This window comes from Ranitomeya imitator, chromosome 10 (genome assembly GCF_032444005.1).
Source record: "Ranitomeya imitator isolate aRanImi1 chromosome 10, aRanImi1.pri, whole genome shotgun sequence".
Taxonomy (NCBI): domain Eukaryota; kingdom Metazoa; phylum Chordata; class Amphibia; order Anura; family Dendrobatidae; genus Ranitomeya; species Ranitomeya imitator.
Window position 1 is genome coordinate 122,573,313 of NC_091291.1, and position 16,782 is coordinate 122,590,094.

The window sequence follows — 16,782 nt, forward strand, 5'->3', positions numbered from 1 at the left end:
TCATTTCTAGCAGCGCTGATTGACGGGTCTGTCCATTGTATGTGCATAGGTGCAGACCTGTCAATCATTTCTAGCAGCGCTGATTGACAAGTCTGTCCATTGTATGTGCATAGGTGCAGACCTGTCAGTCATTTCTAGCAGCGCTGATTGACAGGTCTGTCCATTGTATGTGCATAGGTGCAGACCTGTCAATCATTTCTAGCAGCGCTGATTGACAGGTCTGTCCATTGTAGGTGCATAGGTGCAGACCTGTCAATCATTTCTAGCAGCGCTGATTGACAGGTCTGTCCATTGTATGTGCATAGGTGCAGACCTGTCAATCTTTTCTAGCAGCGCTGATTGACAAGTCTGTCCATTGTATGTGCATAGGTGCAGACCTGTCAATCATTTCTAGCAGCGCTGATTGACGGGTCTGTCCATTGTATATGTGCATAGGTGCAGACCTGTCAATCATTTCTAGCAGCACTGATTGACAAGTCTGTCCATTGTATGTGCATAGGTGCAGACCTGTCAATCATTTCTAGCAGCACTGATTGACGGGTCTGTCCATTGTATGTGCATAGGTACAGACCTGTCAATCATTTCTAGCAGCACTGATTGACGGGTCTGTCCATTGTATGTGCATAGGTACAGACCTGTCAATCATTTCTAGCAGTGCTGATTGACAGGTCTGTCCATTGTATGTGCATAGGTGCAGACCTGTCAATCATTTCTAGCAGCACTGATTGACGGGTCTGTCCATTGTATGTGCATAGGTACAGACCTGTCAATCATTTCTAGCAGCGCTGATTGACGGGTCTGTCCATTGTATATGTGCATAGGTGCAGACCTGTCAATCATTTCTAGCAGCGCTGATTGACGGGTCTGTCCATTGTATGTGCATAGGTGCAGACCTGTCAATCATTTCTAGCAGCGCTGATTGACGGGTCTGTCCATTGTATATGTGCATAGGTGCAGACCTGTCAATCATTTCTAGCAGCACTGATTGACAAGTCTGTCCATTGTATGTGCATAGGTGCAGACCTGTCAATCATTTCTAGCAGCGCTGATTGACGGGTCTGTCCATTGTATGTGCATAGGTGCAGACCTGTCAATCATTTCTAGCAGCGCTGATTGACGGGTCTGTCCATTGTATGTGCATAGGTGCAGACCTGTCAATCATTTCTAGCAGCACTGATTGACGGGTCTGTCCATTGTATGTGCATAGGTACAGACCTGTCAATCATTTCTAGCAGCGCTGATTGACAGGTCTGTCCATTGTATGTGCATAGGTGCAGACCTGTCAATCATTTCTAGCAGCACTGATTGACGGGTCTGTCCATTGTATGTGCATAGGTACAGACCTGTCAATCATTTCTAGCAGCGCTGATTGACGGGTCTGTCCATTGTATATGTGCATAGGTGCAGACCTGTCAATCATTTCTAGCAGCACTGATTGACGGGTCTGTCCATTGTATGTGCATAGGTGCAGACCTGTCAATCATTTCTAGCAGCACTGATTGACGGGTCTGTCCATTGTATGTGCATAGGTACAGACCTGTCAATCATTTCTAGCAGCGCTGATTGACAGGTCTGTCCATTGTATGTGCATAGGTACAGACCTGTCAATCATTTCTAGCAGCGCTGATTGACAGGTCTGTCCATTGTATGTGCATAGGTGCAGACCTGTCAATCATTTCTAGCAGCGCTGATTGACAAGTCTGTCCATTGTATGTGCATAGGTGCAGACCTGTCAATCATTTCTAGCAGCGCTGATTGACAGGTCTGTCCATTGTATGTGCATAGGTGCAGACCTGTCAATCATTTCTAGCAGCGCTGATTGACGGGTCTGTCCATTGTATGTGCATAGGTACAGACCTGTCAATCATTTCTAGCAGCGCTGATTGACAGGTCTGTCCATTGTATGTGCATAGGTGCAGACCTGTCAATCATTTCTAGCAGCGCTGATTGACGGGTCTGTCCATTGTATGTGCATAGGTGCAGACCTGTCAATCATTTCTAGCAGCGCTGATTGACGGGTCTGTCCATTGTATGTGCATAGGTACAGACCTGTCAATCATTTCTATCAGCGCTGATTGACAGGTCTGTCCATTGTATGTGCATAGGTGCAGACCTGTCAATCATTTCTAGCAGTTTCTGGGAAGAGCTGGCTGGGCGTATTATCGGATTCGTCTCATCTACGGCTATGGTCCTCGGCTGGATCATTAAAGTATATGCTTTCTAAAATGCCTGAGAAAAATATACCTGGCCGTAATTATGCTGCTAGGCTCTGATTTATGCTGCCCACATTTTAGTCAGCATGATGTGGGCAATATGATTCAAATGACTGTTTCCCTTTAAATTATTGAATTTGAGGACAGTTCACATGGGCCACCAAGCAGCCAAGAAGTGAGCAAAAGATTAATTCATGACCTATTGGGATCGTTCATGAGGCCTAAAATGTGCAGACTGTATGGGGGCCGATCTATTGGAATAACGATCTTTCAGCCCTATACAGCTTTCATCAGCCCCCATAAGAGTCTTAAAGAAGCCCCTATCAACTTGCTCGTTATCTCAGAATAACAAATTGCTCGAGACATTACTTTCACTACCATATTAAGATTTGCACCTGATGAATCCTAAGTGTCGGCACACGTGGGTTCCCCAATCTGCGCTCCACCTCTCATGACACGCGAGCAGCCATTCTTCTCTGTACTCCACCTGCACTTCCAACAAGAAGTTTTCTGTGTTTATTCTGAAAGATACTGAAACCGTTGTCATGAAAGAATGATTTCTTATTGACCAAAGATTTCGATTTTTGAATGGACACCACATGCCTCAATCTGGTAATAAATCGAGCGCGCCTACACAATGACATAACAGTATACAATATATTATTACATTGCCACAATATATATGACTGCAGTCACCGCAGGAAACATTGACTTTATTGCCCTTCCCCAATTTGTAACCTGTAGAGATTTACATACAGTATATAGGTTCCATCAACATTTTCCCATAGGGTGGCCATACTGAAGACATGCACTAGAGGTTGTCCAAACTGGGCAAGTGACCCATCCATAGGAAAGGTGACAACTGCTGATAGCTGGGAGGTCACTATTGGGACCCCCACTGATCCCGAGACTGGCGCTTTGATATGCCTTGTTAAGACCCCCTTGCACATTAGACTAACGTTGATGGAGCCCACCGACATTGACAGCTCGGACGACAGTCTAATGTACATTGGGGCCTCCTGACTTTCTTCCCGAAGGATTTGGCATTTCCAATTTCGGGCTGACGATCCTTTTGTTCTCTAACAGATAAGCTGCCGCCAGTGTTGACTGAGCGCTCCTGTGGATGGGAGAGTTGTGAGAGATGGCTGCCGGCTAAACCATCGTTCAGCTGACAGAGTTTTCAAGTGTATGGGGGGACATTAACCCTGCTGTTGTCTTCGGTCAAAAACGACCGACCTTGAACTTCAATATTCTTTAAAATATTCAAGATGCGGCTCTGAAACCCATGGCCGACCGACCCATCCTCATTTAAGTCAATCAACCACAAGTTTCAGAACCGCATCTTGAACACCCCCAAAAATACCAAAATGGGTCTCCCCAGACTGAAGACAACAGCAGGGTTAAGATGGAGCAGCAGTGATCTACTGGAGGGGCGAGTGTGCGACCACCACTTCGTTGTAAATGAGCACCTAAGAGCGTTCGGACCCCCAGTTAGTATAGCCTTACCTATGGATTTACTGTATAGTGTTTTTATTCTGCCTTATCTAAGCCTTAAAGGGGTTTTCTAGCAATAACTTTTTGATGTGTGGCGGTCCGAACTACTGGGAGTGGTAGAATGGGACACTTTATCCATGTTTAAATGCAGCTGTACTGCACATGCTCGACCACCACTCCATTCTCTATGGGGCTTCCCCGTATAGAACGTATGGAGCCGCGGTCAGACATCAGACCTAATGCTCCATTCTATAGGGAATAAAAAAGTGTCCTGTCTGGTATAAACATTTCCAAGTGTGTGGATGAAAGCCATCAGACCCCTATCGATCTATATGTTATCACCTATACAGAGGATAACTTGTTTTCACCAGACAAATACCGCTTTTACCTTGCCATCCTATTTAATAATAATGAGATGACTCTGATGACTCTTTCCCAGCCTACAAAGCAAAGCTAAAATATGAGCAACGAAAAATCTAAACTATCCACTTATCATGTGTGCTGCAATGGCCAGTATGAAAAGTGGAAAATGTTTTTTTTTTTTGTGTGGATAGTAATATAAAAATAAGAAAAACATTCCAAACCTTTTCTTCGTGGCACAGTAGTGACTTCATTGTCAGTGTCGTTACATGAAGAGCTCACGTCAGCATCTTGCAGCGGTACAGAGCCTTGATAAACAAGAGGCGCCATGAAGTACTGCGCTGGAAAGAGTCAGAAACCAGAATGATGAAATCCTTTTCTTACAAGGAATTACATAATGTCACACTTAAAGGGAAGGTTCACCTTAAATCATCTTCTGACATGACACTAAGTCCTGTGTCCCCCCCACCGCTTCTTTGCTTCTCTATTTCCTGATGTTGTACATTTCCCGTAAAGCACAATATTATGGCAGACACTTGTATTAGAGTCTCATTGCCGTAAATGGTAAATTTCCTGCTGACGACCGAGCAAACCAAATACCTACAGGTCCGATGAGCAGGAAAAGATTTTGGGCATATTATGGATCAAACATTCTGATAGGTCTATGTTTTAAGATGGGCATTCCCTCCAACCAATTCATTACAACATTTTAAAGGGAACCTGTCACCTGAATTTGTCGGGATCGGTTTTCGGTCATATGGGCGGAGTTTTTGGGTGTTTGATTCACCCTTTCCTTACCTGCTGGCTGGCCGAAATATTGGATTGAAGTTCATTCTCTGTTCTCCGTAGTACACGCCTGCGCAAGGCAATCTTGCCTTGCGCAGGCATGTACTACGGAGGACACAGCATGAACTTCAACCCAATATTGCGGCCAGCATGCAGCCAGCGGGTAAGGAAAGGGTGAATCAAACACCCGAAAACCCCGCCCATATGACCGCAAACCTGTCCCGCCAAATTCAGGTGACAGGTTCCCTTGAAACAGTATAAAATGTTTTCGCATCTTCTTTTCTTCAGGAGCACACAGCTCCTCGGCCTCCCATATTCCTGGTGTTTGGGGGTGGTGCGCTCCTGAAGATTAACAGTTTTGACCAGCAGCATGGTCATACCACAGGTCAGAACTAACTGGTCCGCCATGCTGCAAGAAGATGTACCTTTACCCCTGCAGCGAGGGACACTGATGCTGACTGGACCCAGGGAAGCGGCCGGCTACAGAGCGGCATTTCTAGGCGCTGAAGTATAGAGCTCGCAAGTGGTGCGCACTCATTTCCTACTGTGCCCAGCCACTCAGGACTGCAGGGTGGCCACAACTTGGCTGGAGCCGTACACAACAGAAATAAAAATCCCTCTGTTCTTGAGAATGAAGAAGAGTTTTACAAGCACTTTGCAATTTTAGCCATAGAAGAATTCAAGACTATATCTTTAAAGGGGTTGTCCATTTTTGGGATAAATCTATTTTTATTACTTACATTTCTGTATGTGGGGCCAAATCTAATTTTTGTAACTCGGCTTCATTAGTAATTTTGCACTATTTTACTTTTATGGACTTTTTGTTTCTCTACACATTCAACTTTGATGTGATCTGTCGTCACATATGATCTGAGAGGAACTCCGAACAAGACAGATAAAAGAGTTACAAACTTTCTCCGTTAGACCATCTTATTGGACTGACTGACGGATTCTCAGATAACTCAATCTGCAGCCAGCCATAGACAGTGCAACACGGAAGTTATTGTAGGCAAAGGGTATAAAGTTTTACGTCATCAGTCCAGCGTTTTTATTGCAGCACCGGAGTGGTGCTTGTAATCCAAGTTCCCTGCCCCTAGTCTTACAATTAAGTGCCGCCATTTTCACCTTCTACCAGTGCCACTCCGGTCGGTCTCCAGCAGTTTGTGACCTGCCGGATTGCTTTAGGGTTTGCCGAATGAGCCAGAGGTCACTTTTCTATGTACAGTGGGTACAGAAAGTATTCAGTATTCTACTCTGTTTCATTGCAGCCATTTGGTAAATTCAAAAAAGATCATTTTTTTTCTCACTAATGTACACTCTGCACCCCCATCTTGACTGAAAACAAAAATAGAAATGTATAAATTTTTGCAAATTTATTAAAAAAGAAAAACTGAAGTATCACATAGTCATAAGTCTTCAGACCCTTTGCTCAGTATTGAGTAGAAGCACCTTTTGAGCTAGTACTGCCATGAGTCTTCTTTGGAATGATGCAGCACATTTTCACCCCTGGATTTGGGGATCCTTTGCCATTCTTCCTTGCAGATCCTCTCCAGGTCAGTCAGGTTGGATGGTGAATGTTGGTGGACGCCATTTTCAGGTCTTTTCAGAGATGCTCAATTGGGTTTAGGTCAGGACTCTGGCTGGGCCGGTCAAGAATGGTCACATACTTGTTCTGAAGCCGCTCCTTTGTTATTTTAGCTGTGTGCTTAGGGTCATTGTCTTGGAAGGTGAACCTTCGGCCAAGTCTGAGGTCCAGAGCACTCTGGAAGAGGTTTTCATCCAGGATATCTCTGTACTTGGCCGCATTCATGGTTCCTTCAATGACAACCAGTCCCTGCAGCTGAAAAACACTCCCATAGCATGATGCTGCCACCACCATATTTCACTGTTGGGATTGTATTGGGCAGGTGATGAGCAGTGGTTTTCTCTACACATACCGCTTAGAATTATCACCCAAAAGGTCTATCTTCGACTCATCAGAGCAGAGAATCTTATTTCTCATAGTATGTGAGGCCTTCGTGTGTTTTTAGCAAACTCTATGTGGGCTGTCAGATGTCTTGCACTGAGGAGAGGCTTCCGTCGGGCCACTCTGCCATAAATGCCCGATTGGTGGAGGGCTGCACTGATAGTTGACTTTGTGGAATTTTCTCCCATCTCCCTACTGTATCTCTGTAGCTCAGTCACAGTGATCTTGGGGTTCATCTTTACCTCTCTCACCAAGGCTCTTCTCTCATGATTGCTCATTTTGGCTGGACGGCTAGGTCCAGGAAGACTTCTGGTTGTCCGAAACCTCTTCCATTTTAGGATTATGGAGGCCACTGTGCTCTTGGGAATCTTGAATACTGCAGAAATTCAGTTGTAACCTTGGCCAGATCTGTGCCTTGCCACAATTCTGTCTCTGAGCTCCTTGGCCAGTTCCTTTGACTTCATGATTCTCAGTTGGTCTGACGCACTGTGAGCTGTGAGGTCTTATATAGACAGGTGTGCGCCTTTCCAAATCAAGTCCTATCAGTTTAATTAAACACAGCTGGACTCCAATAAAGGAGTAGAACCATCTCAAGGAGGATCACAAAGAAATGGACGGCATGTGACCTAAATATGAGTGTCTGAGCAAAGGGTCTGAATACTGATGACCATGTGATATTTCAGTTTTTCTTTTTTAATAAATATGCAAAAATTTCTACATTTCTGTTTTTTTCAGTCAAGATGGGCTGCAGAGTGTACAATAATGAGAAAAAAAATTAACTTTTTTTGAATTTACCAAATGGCTGCAATGAATCAAAGAGTGGAATATTTAATGGGGTCTGAATACTTTCCGTACCTACTGTAAGTCTGCAAGAACTTCTTTCTGGCTCTCATAGACTTACATCCTAGAAGTCCTTGGTCCAGATAGGACTTTCTAACGCAGCACGGACAGGTAGCGCTGGTGCAGTAAAGCAATGTAGTTGGAATAATGTTAGCCGATGTGGCAAGACTGGAGAAGCAATATCTAGAGTAGCAGACCTGGCACAACAGTAGCAGAGTGGGAATAGTGATGCACTAGATTCAGTATAGAGGAATAGGTATAGCAGACCCACGTTTGTAAGGTGCATGATGGTGTAAAATTAAAGATTTTATTCAGCCAACGCATTTCTTAGCCAGACTGGTGCCTTTGTCAAGGTGAAAAAAACATTATTTTTACCTTTACAAAGCACCAGTCCATTGCTGAAATGCGTTGGTTGAATATAAACTTAAATTTCATACCATGGCTGATTTTGCATTCCCACAGGGACTGTGACCTCTCCACTGAAGTGATTTGCTGTTTGGAAGATTGTCCCCCCCAGCCACAGGGCCGCAGCTTCTAAGGCTCTTATAGGTGTTGTGTCCTTACACAACCCCCCCCCAGATGAGCGCTACCATCACTCTCACCCTCTGTTATTTCTCTGGCGGTATTGCCATATTGTGCACTTCTATTACAACCAGGCCTCAGAATGTTTGTAATGTGAGTTCATTATAGTAGATCTTGTACAAAGAGGTAGCAGAGTTGACTCAATGTTCTGCACCTGGTGCAGCAGGGCCGAGTTTACATAAAAGGCTCAGTGCAGCAGAGCTGGCACAGCGATATAGCAGAGCTGGCGCAGAATTGAGGAACTGGTGTGGCAGAACTGGGTTTGTAATAGAGGTTAAATGTAGCGCAGCGATGTAGCAGTGCTGGAACTACAATGATTTAATAGCAGAGTTGAGTTAACAGTGGTTGTACAATGTAGCTTCCAGAAGTCCAACTACCTGAATACTCAGGCCGTATCCTGCCTCATGAGGCAGATTTAATTGGTCCAAGTGGTCAATGCACAGGAGAATAGATAGGACCACACGGATGCTCACGGCTCAGGAAACGTGACAGGTGAGTAGCATTGACTTGTGGGACTTTTCTGGATGCGATCTTTCTTTTGAATCTCAGTGGTTTTAGTTCTATTGACTTTGCAGCATTTCATTACGTAATATCTGAGAGCAGACAGAGGATCTGTGATGGAGGTTTCAGCACATGTTTGGGCATAATTCCTACAGCCCCATTATCGCAACATTAATACCTGTCTAGCAGAACATTGAGCCCATGGCCCAGTAAATCGCATTTACATATCAGTGGAATCACCTTCTAAACTTTGTAAAATGTAGGAACTGATCATCCTTCACAAAGTCCCGTTCAAGGCCGTGTAACATATTAACGCCGGTATCATCCTGTAATACAATCTATTGCAAACAGAAATCCATCTCTCTGTTGTGTAGAGATACACGGAGACCATTTGCATGAGTTATACATCACATCTTTTCATCTGTAAGTGGGAGCCTAATGAAGGTTATCGTTTGGCTATCAAAATGCTTATAAATGATACGTAATAGTGACCATAAATCATTCACTAAAGAGCTAATTAGGAATATACCCATTCTCCCGGCAGCACGGCGTGTAGGACTGCTAGATCTTTGCGGGATGTTTTCCTAAAGGCGGCGGCGCTGTCTAAGAACAGCATATGACAAAAACGAATGATGTATTTTCTTGGCCATTCGCATAAATGAAGGTGAATTACCCATCATATTAAATCAGTATCTTATATTAGAAAGTATTGATGAAGATGTTTTCGCGCTGAATCTTTTGAAAACCGAATACTCTAGGATCAATGGATTTTGGAAAAAAAACGATTCGCCAAGAATATTCCAAAGTCTCCAAGTTCCATGAAAATACGTGTTCAACACCTTGTGGTCTACTAGGACTGTGTCCAATCGATTTCAAGCTGTTTAAAGGGAATCTGTCTACAGGTTTTTGCTATCTCATCTGACAGCAGCATGATGTAGACAAAGAAACTCTGAATCCAATGATGCATTACTTAGTTTGCTGGGTGCAGCGGTTTTGACACAATCAGAGTTTTTAGATTTAGCAATGCAGCACAGCTGAGAAAACTGCCCCGCCCACACCACAGCTAACCCCGCCCACACCAAAGCTGCCCCCCCCCCCCCTCCCCGCCTAGAATTGACAGTAAGCTGTCTATCACAGTAGGAGGTGAAGTTAGACAAGAGCCCTCATGCCAGCTAGTCCTGGCAATGATAAATGCCAGGTGATAAAACTTTCAGTCTAAGTAAACAACAGCACACAGCTTGACATGTGACACATCGTTGAACTTGTGTTTTAACCCTTACTTCATGGAGTCCTCAGATTACATAGCAAAAATCTGCTAACAAATTCCCTTTAACACAAACACAGCCTTACTAAGTTCAAAGTGGCCTTACCATAGACATAAACGGTAATAGACTTTAACAAAAATGAATAAATTGAAAAAGGTCCAAAAATTATCCATCTTACTCATTTATGATCAGGCCTAAACACTGACTTAAACTGAGAATGTTGCTATGAGGAGTAACATCGCTCAGTTGTGTCTGAGACCGGTGTGACGAGACTTCAGGGGTGCGGTTTACAGAACAAGAAGAACAAAGCTGTTACATTTTATATTTAAAATGCCACATATTCCATAACACCCTCCACCTCCACTCCACTTGCCAGAGGCAAAGTAGACCAATTGTGACCTGTATTTATAAATGTTACTGCCCGGACAGCTAGTGCCGGAGGTCGCGGTGGTGCTTCTGCTGCCTCTGGCAGCTCCCACATTCTTAGCAGTTTTATGCTTTTTTATGCTTTTTTTCTTTTGTCATTGCCACTTTTCCTTTAACCATTTCGTACAACACTATAACTTCAACCCCAGTTATTCAACTCTTGCCATAAAAAAAACATAACAAGAAATGCTAGGTAAAGTATGCGTGGTTGTCAAATTCTTCTAAAAAAATCAGGGGTACAAAAACAGGCATGAACATATAAATGTCTTCATTAAAAAAAAAAAAAAAAAAAAAGGCTGTAATACAAAAATACTAGGAGGGTGAATGTCCAAAAAGCGAGCACCTGCAGCATTGCATTACATTAGGGTGATGTATACGGATGTAAGATTTGACTAGTAAAATGGTTTGCAACACGCACAGTTTAGAGGTAGACAGTTGCCGTTAACAGTCTGAATTTTGGGAAACTTTATTTTGTATTTTTATTTTATATTTCTGCATTATTTGTATACAGTATGTCATATGTGTTTGTGAAGATATGTGGTTGATTTCCGAATGTAGAGAGGACACAGAAATACAACCCTTTATCTACGGTCATTTTCTTAACTTATTCATTTCTTAATGAATCGTTAGATCTTTGCCCATTGATGGTGATGAGAAAATCCCTTTATTGACCCAAATGTGAAATTACGGAACATTTGAACAAATTTTTTTTTTTTGCATTTATCTGTGACTTTTTCCCCCTTTAGGCATACTCGCAGAGTATATTCAGGTCTCCACTACTTTACCCATATATTAGCAGATTAGGTTTCATGTATACAGGGATATAATGGGTCCTCGTTGCGTGCAGAAAGGGGGTCCTTGAGTTTTTCTTTTTAACATTAAGCAGTAACTTCTCTCTTTCTCAAGTTTCTAGGCTTTTGGAGTCTTTCGATGCTGGCCATTGCGCTTTTCCCTTATTTACTTTTAACATGCCGTTTTAGCAGAGTTGCACATTTTAGTCATTTGGTTTAAGTGCGCTACATCAAGCCGTCAACTGGGGCCTATTAGATGTTTCTTCATGCCTTTAAATTAAATATATAGATATTGCCAGAAATAGATGATTCTGTATAATTAGCAGTCATGAGACCTAAGAGGATGGAAGCTGAATTTAAAACTTCTTTAGTAAGAGAAGTTTTTGGCGAATTTGCAAGAAAAAGGCTGATCGGCAATTCAGTTGCAAAAATGTTAGTGCATGTTCATATGTTGCAAAGGGAGGATATTAGCAGTATAATGGTGCGACTTGGTTTTTTCATTATGGTGGTTAGAGCCATCACGGATGCAGCTCGGTCTGGAATACCCCTCGTAGGAGTTCTGACGCCGACTGTTTTCTGTGCAGAAATGAATAATTTAGGAATCCTGACTGTGCGTTCTGGAAATGGCAGCGCACTGTGGGTCACACTGAGATCTGGGTAAATTAGAACAGATATGACGGGGACATGTCCTGGACTTACAACACATTCAGAGTCACGTTTTGCATTTGTGTAGGTTTTCCCTTGAAATGCTTTGACTTTTCAGACAAAACATACTTTGCAAGTAGGGAACAATGGGACTAGGAGGACTAGTCCTAGAGGCATGTCCCCTGCTGCTTCTCTCCACGCCCTTGACTGACAGTTCTCTCCTTATGAGTGGGTGTACGGCTTGAGCTGTCAATCTAGAGCAGTGTTCCCCAACTCCGGTCCTCAAGAGCCACCAACAGGTCATGGTTTCAGGATTTCCTTAGTAGTGCACAGGTGATGGAAATATTGCCTTTGCAGGTGATGCAATTATCACCTGTGCAATACTAAGGAAATACTGAAAACACGACCTGTTGGTGGCTCTTGAGGACTGGAGTTGGGGAACACTGATCTAGAGGATAGGAGAAGCTGCGAGGACTGGCCTCTTGGACAGTTGCATGGTCCCCAGTTGGCCTTTTAGTATATTTTTTCTGAAATACTGCAGAGTTTCACAGTGAGACATGTATCACGGCAACAATGGTGCTGAACTCTGATTAATGCTGTCCATAGTTCAGGCAGCATGAATCTATGATCAGGTTTCCTTTAAAGGCTCCTTTCACATTGTGTTCTTCACCATGTTCAGCGGTCCCATCGGGGTTTATGTCTGAATACCTCGCAAAACTGGTATGCGCCAACGGGGCCAATGACTATAGTGGTTCCGACTGAGTCAATGTATGCTCTGACGTGCATCATTTTTGGGCATGTATGCCTACTGGAGGAGGACACTCAGACGTAGTAGACGGGATCTAATTGTCAGCCTCCAATAGGCGTAGATGCTCGAAAATAATGCACAACAGGGCACATGTTGACTCCTTTGGCACCATTAGTGTCAATGGCCCCAGAATCCCGATTTGAAGGTTGATCGGACTTAAGCCCCGACGAGACCAACGAACATAGTACAAAGCGCCTTAGAGGTTATTTACAACTTAGCAGGTTATCATCTATCTACCGCATAGGTGGTAAATTGTTGATCACTGGGGACTCTCCGATGCCCCCCGTATGAATGAATTGATAGCCGTACATGCACAACTCTGCTGTATTCATCGCATATGTCACTGATGGAGATACAGCACAGTGTGAAGGCTTACTGTAGAGTTTTTCCATGGGACTAAGAAGTCTATGAAAGTCTATCTCCATTACTGGCACTTGATGTCACATATGTACAGATGTGAGAATCTCCAGGAGCATTTACACTTCTGTGTTGGTTGTTGCTATAAGCCCCAGACAGAGTTAATGTTAGAATTATCCAAGTCAAAAGGAATTAGAAATCTCTGTAAGATACCTAAGATGTAAACTCCCACCGCTGTCCCGATGAGGAATCCAAGGGTAACGAGAAGCATTAACATCTTCTGGAATCGGCATCTGTCGCCTTTGGACTTTTCTAGAGAAAACATGCAAAATATTTTATGTACATTATTACAAGTAATTATTGTAAGCTTGTAGGTTGGCCAAATTAATACATTTTGATTTGACTGAAATCTCTTTGCATAAGCAATAATTAAAAAATATTTTTTTATATACGTATGTAGTGTCTGAAGCAATAGTTTAGTCTATATAAACCAGTTATGTGATCAGGGTTCATTGCTTACCTAATAAGTTAAGCTTTTAATGAAGATCCTGACGCTGGAATCCTCATTCTTTGTAACATTGGTCATGGTACGGTCGCGTTTGGCAATGACCAGTAAAATGGTATTTACCCTCATGCAGTGTTATTACTGATAATATTGGTCTTTGAATACTGGATTTTATCCCGTAACATTTGGTGATAGTAGTTTTAGGCTCTGTGAACATTTCCATTTTGCACATTATTTTTGCCCGTTCCGTTTCGTAGATTTTAAGGTTGTAGGCAGACAAACTCATAACCTAACCTATGGATCCAGAGAATTTTGATTTCCAAATTAGAAGTACTTCAAATGGCCTACTTCAAGTCTTCTAGGTTGGTATCCACCCCCCCTTCAAAATCTTTAACACAATCACATTCTTAGTCACAGTGACTTTAACATATATGGCTATGGGTACATGGTTGGTAGCTGTTATTCATTGCTCTACTGTACAGTTTCATCAATGTTTTATCACTTTCTTTCCCTATCTTAACCCGTGATGTTTTCTTCCTATTCTGATTTGCCCCATAATTGCTGCTGCATTCCTTGTTTTGGCTTTTATACTGGCCATGATAGATCCTCCAGATGGATTGTGCTATACCTTGTAATGTGATAGCTGAAAAACATTATGGAGAAGCTAAGGGGTCATATCAGTCTTCTCTGACAGACGCATTCTTCCACAATATGTAAAACAACGGTGGCTGTTTTTGGTGATTTATGCAAATCGAATCGCAAATAGTTTGAATTCACCGGGTTTGGCAAATTCCTAAAAATTCAATACAAATTAGATTTACTCATCTTTAGTGCTTTGTTATGTTCTGCTAGAAGAGAGGAAAATAAGACAACTCCATTTTTCTTTTAGCTTTTTACCAATCATAGCAATTTCTATGATGTACGACCCATTCAGTAAATGATTTCTTTGAATTTTGAAGTCAAGGGTATAATTTCACTGCTATATATTCCCTTCACACGCAAAATAGATAAAAAGGCTATTAAGTAATAATAATATTCTGTGTCCTAAGTAATAAACCTCTTCAGTCTTTGCTGTCTAAAAACCTATATAGCACGTTATCAATTTACATTGTTCATTTTGCGATGCTTTTTTGTAATATCCTTCCACAAAGGGATTTTGTGTACCGTAAATGTTCATGATTAATTTTCCCTTTGATCGAACGTTGTTACATTTAATGAGTATTGTAGGGATGAGATTGTATTACTTGTACCCAGACTCAATATATATTATCATGTTAGTGTATTGAGAAGGTGATTGAAAATCTTCCGCATAACGCATTACTTACTGCTTCGGGCGATACTCTAAAAGGGAGACAATTACAGTCCGGGCCGCTATATGTTGTGTTTGGTGTTGTGTACCTGATGAGATTCTCTTTGAGCTTTCAATGCAAGGGAACCTTTTATTGAAAGTAATATTGACATAACCATTCTGAAGGATTGATTATTCTGAATTTACATTGGCCTCGGCAATAATTCACTTTTCAGACGGTGGAGGATGCGGGCATAAAAAATAAGTATCAGACCCCATAGCAAACTATTGGATTGAGCACCACTCAGCTGTGACCGTCATCTGTAGTTTATGAGCCCAGAAAGTGGAAAAGCTGTTATAAGTCACACCTTCCACCTCTACTCAGTGGCTTACATCTTTACATCCCTCCAAGGTCTCCTAGCATTCTGCATTCATTTTCCCATGGCCACTGCTTTACATCTCTCGCTTTTGCTTCTCTCCGTTCCCAATGGCAGAATCATTGTGACCATTCTGTTTTTTTTTTACCTGCAAATGCTTCTTTAAATTGATTAGTGACCGTGTCACTCAGAAATATCATATGTCACTACACGAGGGTGGACACAGACCGAAGAGGACCCCTGTGCAAGAACACTATATGGGCCCCTTTTACATTAATAGCTTTGACCATGCACAATTCCTTCTGCTTTGGTGGTGGTAGTGGCCCCCTTATCTCTTCAGCTCCTGTGCAGCTTAAGAGGTTGCACCAATAATATATCCTCCCCTATCACTACAGTCCAGATTTTGCAGCCTTTACTTGTAATTCCTAGTTGAAATAACTCTGGATAACATATACATGTTGATCTTTAAAATAGCCCTTAAAAAGTGAAGAAGACCCTCAGGGCTGCAATGTGTAATATCATTGACCTATTTAGTGTAAAAAGGGTGATAAATAATGACCCCCATACACATGAGATACATGTTAGCCAAATGATCGGCTGACAGTTTTCTCTCCGGACCTTTTTATATATAGGAACACTCATCTGAGTCGAGCGCTCCAGTATTCTCTAAGCATAAGCTGCTTCCATACTGGGTGTCCTAGCCAGATCCTTCTCTTCCCCAGCATAATCTCAAAGGTCACATTAGACTATTGGCTGAACTCACTGATATTGGAGGTGTAAAATTGTAGTAGCATTGTACTTAGTGAAGAGGCAGTGACCCACAAAGTTCCAACACAAAAATCTCTAATGTATTTTCTCACAGCATTAAAGTCAAATTCACGCCAGTTCATAGCAATACATATCATATGGCTTTATTTTTACAGTCCCTAAACAGGCCAGACTTCCCTTGTCCAGTTTCCCTGGGCGACCGCACGCCATATTAAAGGGAACCTGTCACCCCCCAGGCGTTTGTAACTAAAAAAGCCACCTTGTGCAGCCCTAATACTGCATTCTGACAAGGTGGCTCTTTTAGTTCGGGTCCCTAGCACTACTGAAAGAATCTTTTTTAAAATTAGTCCCTCATACCTCGAAATCGCCATGGGGCAGGTCTTTCCCCTCTAATCCAGACGCCTCCCAGCTGTCACTCATGGCCTCTGCGCACCGGGCGCCGCCTCCTCTTACCTTATTATCGTCCCCGGCGCCTGCGCTGTAAGTTTGAAGGGCAGCGCAACTGTGCATGCCCGAAAAAAAAAATAACAGCGCAGGCGACGGAGACGCTAATGAAGGAAGAGGAGGCAGCGCCCGGCGCTCAGAGGCCATGAGTGATGGCTGGGAGACATCTGGATTAGGGGGGAAAGACCTGCCCCCGTGGTGATTTTGAGGTATGAGGGACTAATTTCAAAACAATTCTTTCAGCAGTGCCAGGGACACAAACTAAAAGAGCCACCTTGTCAGAATGCAGTATTAGTGCTGCACAAGGTGGCTCTTATTGTTACAAACGTCTGGGGGGAGTGACAGGTTCCATTTAAAGTCCCCATA

At 42.8% G+C, this 16,782-nt stretch overlaps 1 protein-coding gene across 1 annotated transcript in view; it reads right to left on the minus strand.

The window, feature by feature from the left end:
* Positions 1-16,782, minus strand: part of TMPRSS5 (transmembrane serine protease 5) — a 58,429-nt gene that overhangs the window by 33,951 nt on the left and 7,696 nt on the right. Inside the window, exons 3-5 of the mRNA XM_069741169.1 lie at positions 13,248-13,346; positions 4,292-4,408; positions 2,609-2,744 (exon numbers count right to left, since the gene is read on the minus strand). Coding sequence (XP_069597270.1) covers positions 2,609-2,744; positions 4,292-4,408; positions 13,248-13,346 — 352 coding nt within the window. The remainder of the gene's footprint in view (positions 1-2,608; positions 2,745-4,291; positions 4,409-13,247; positions 13,347-16,782) is intronic.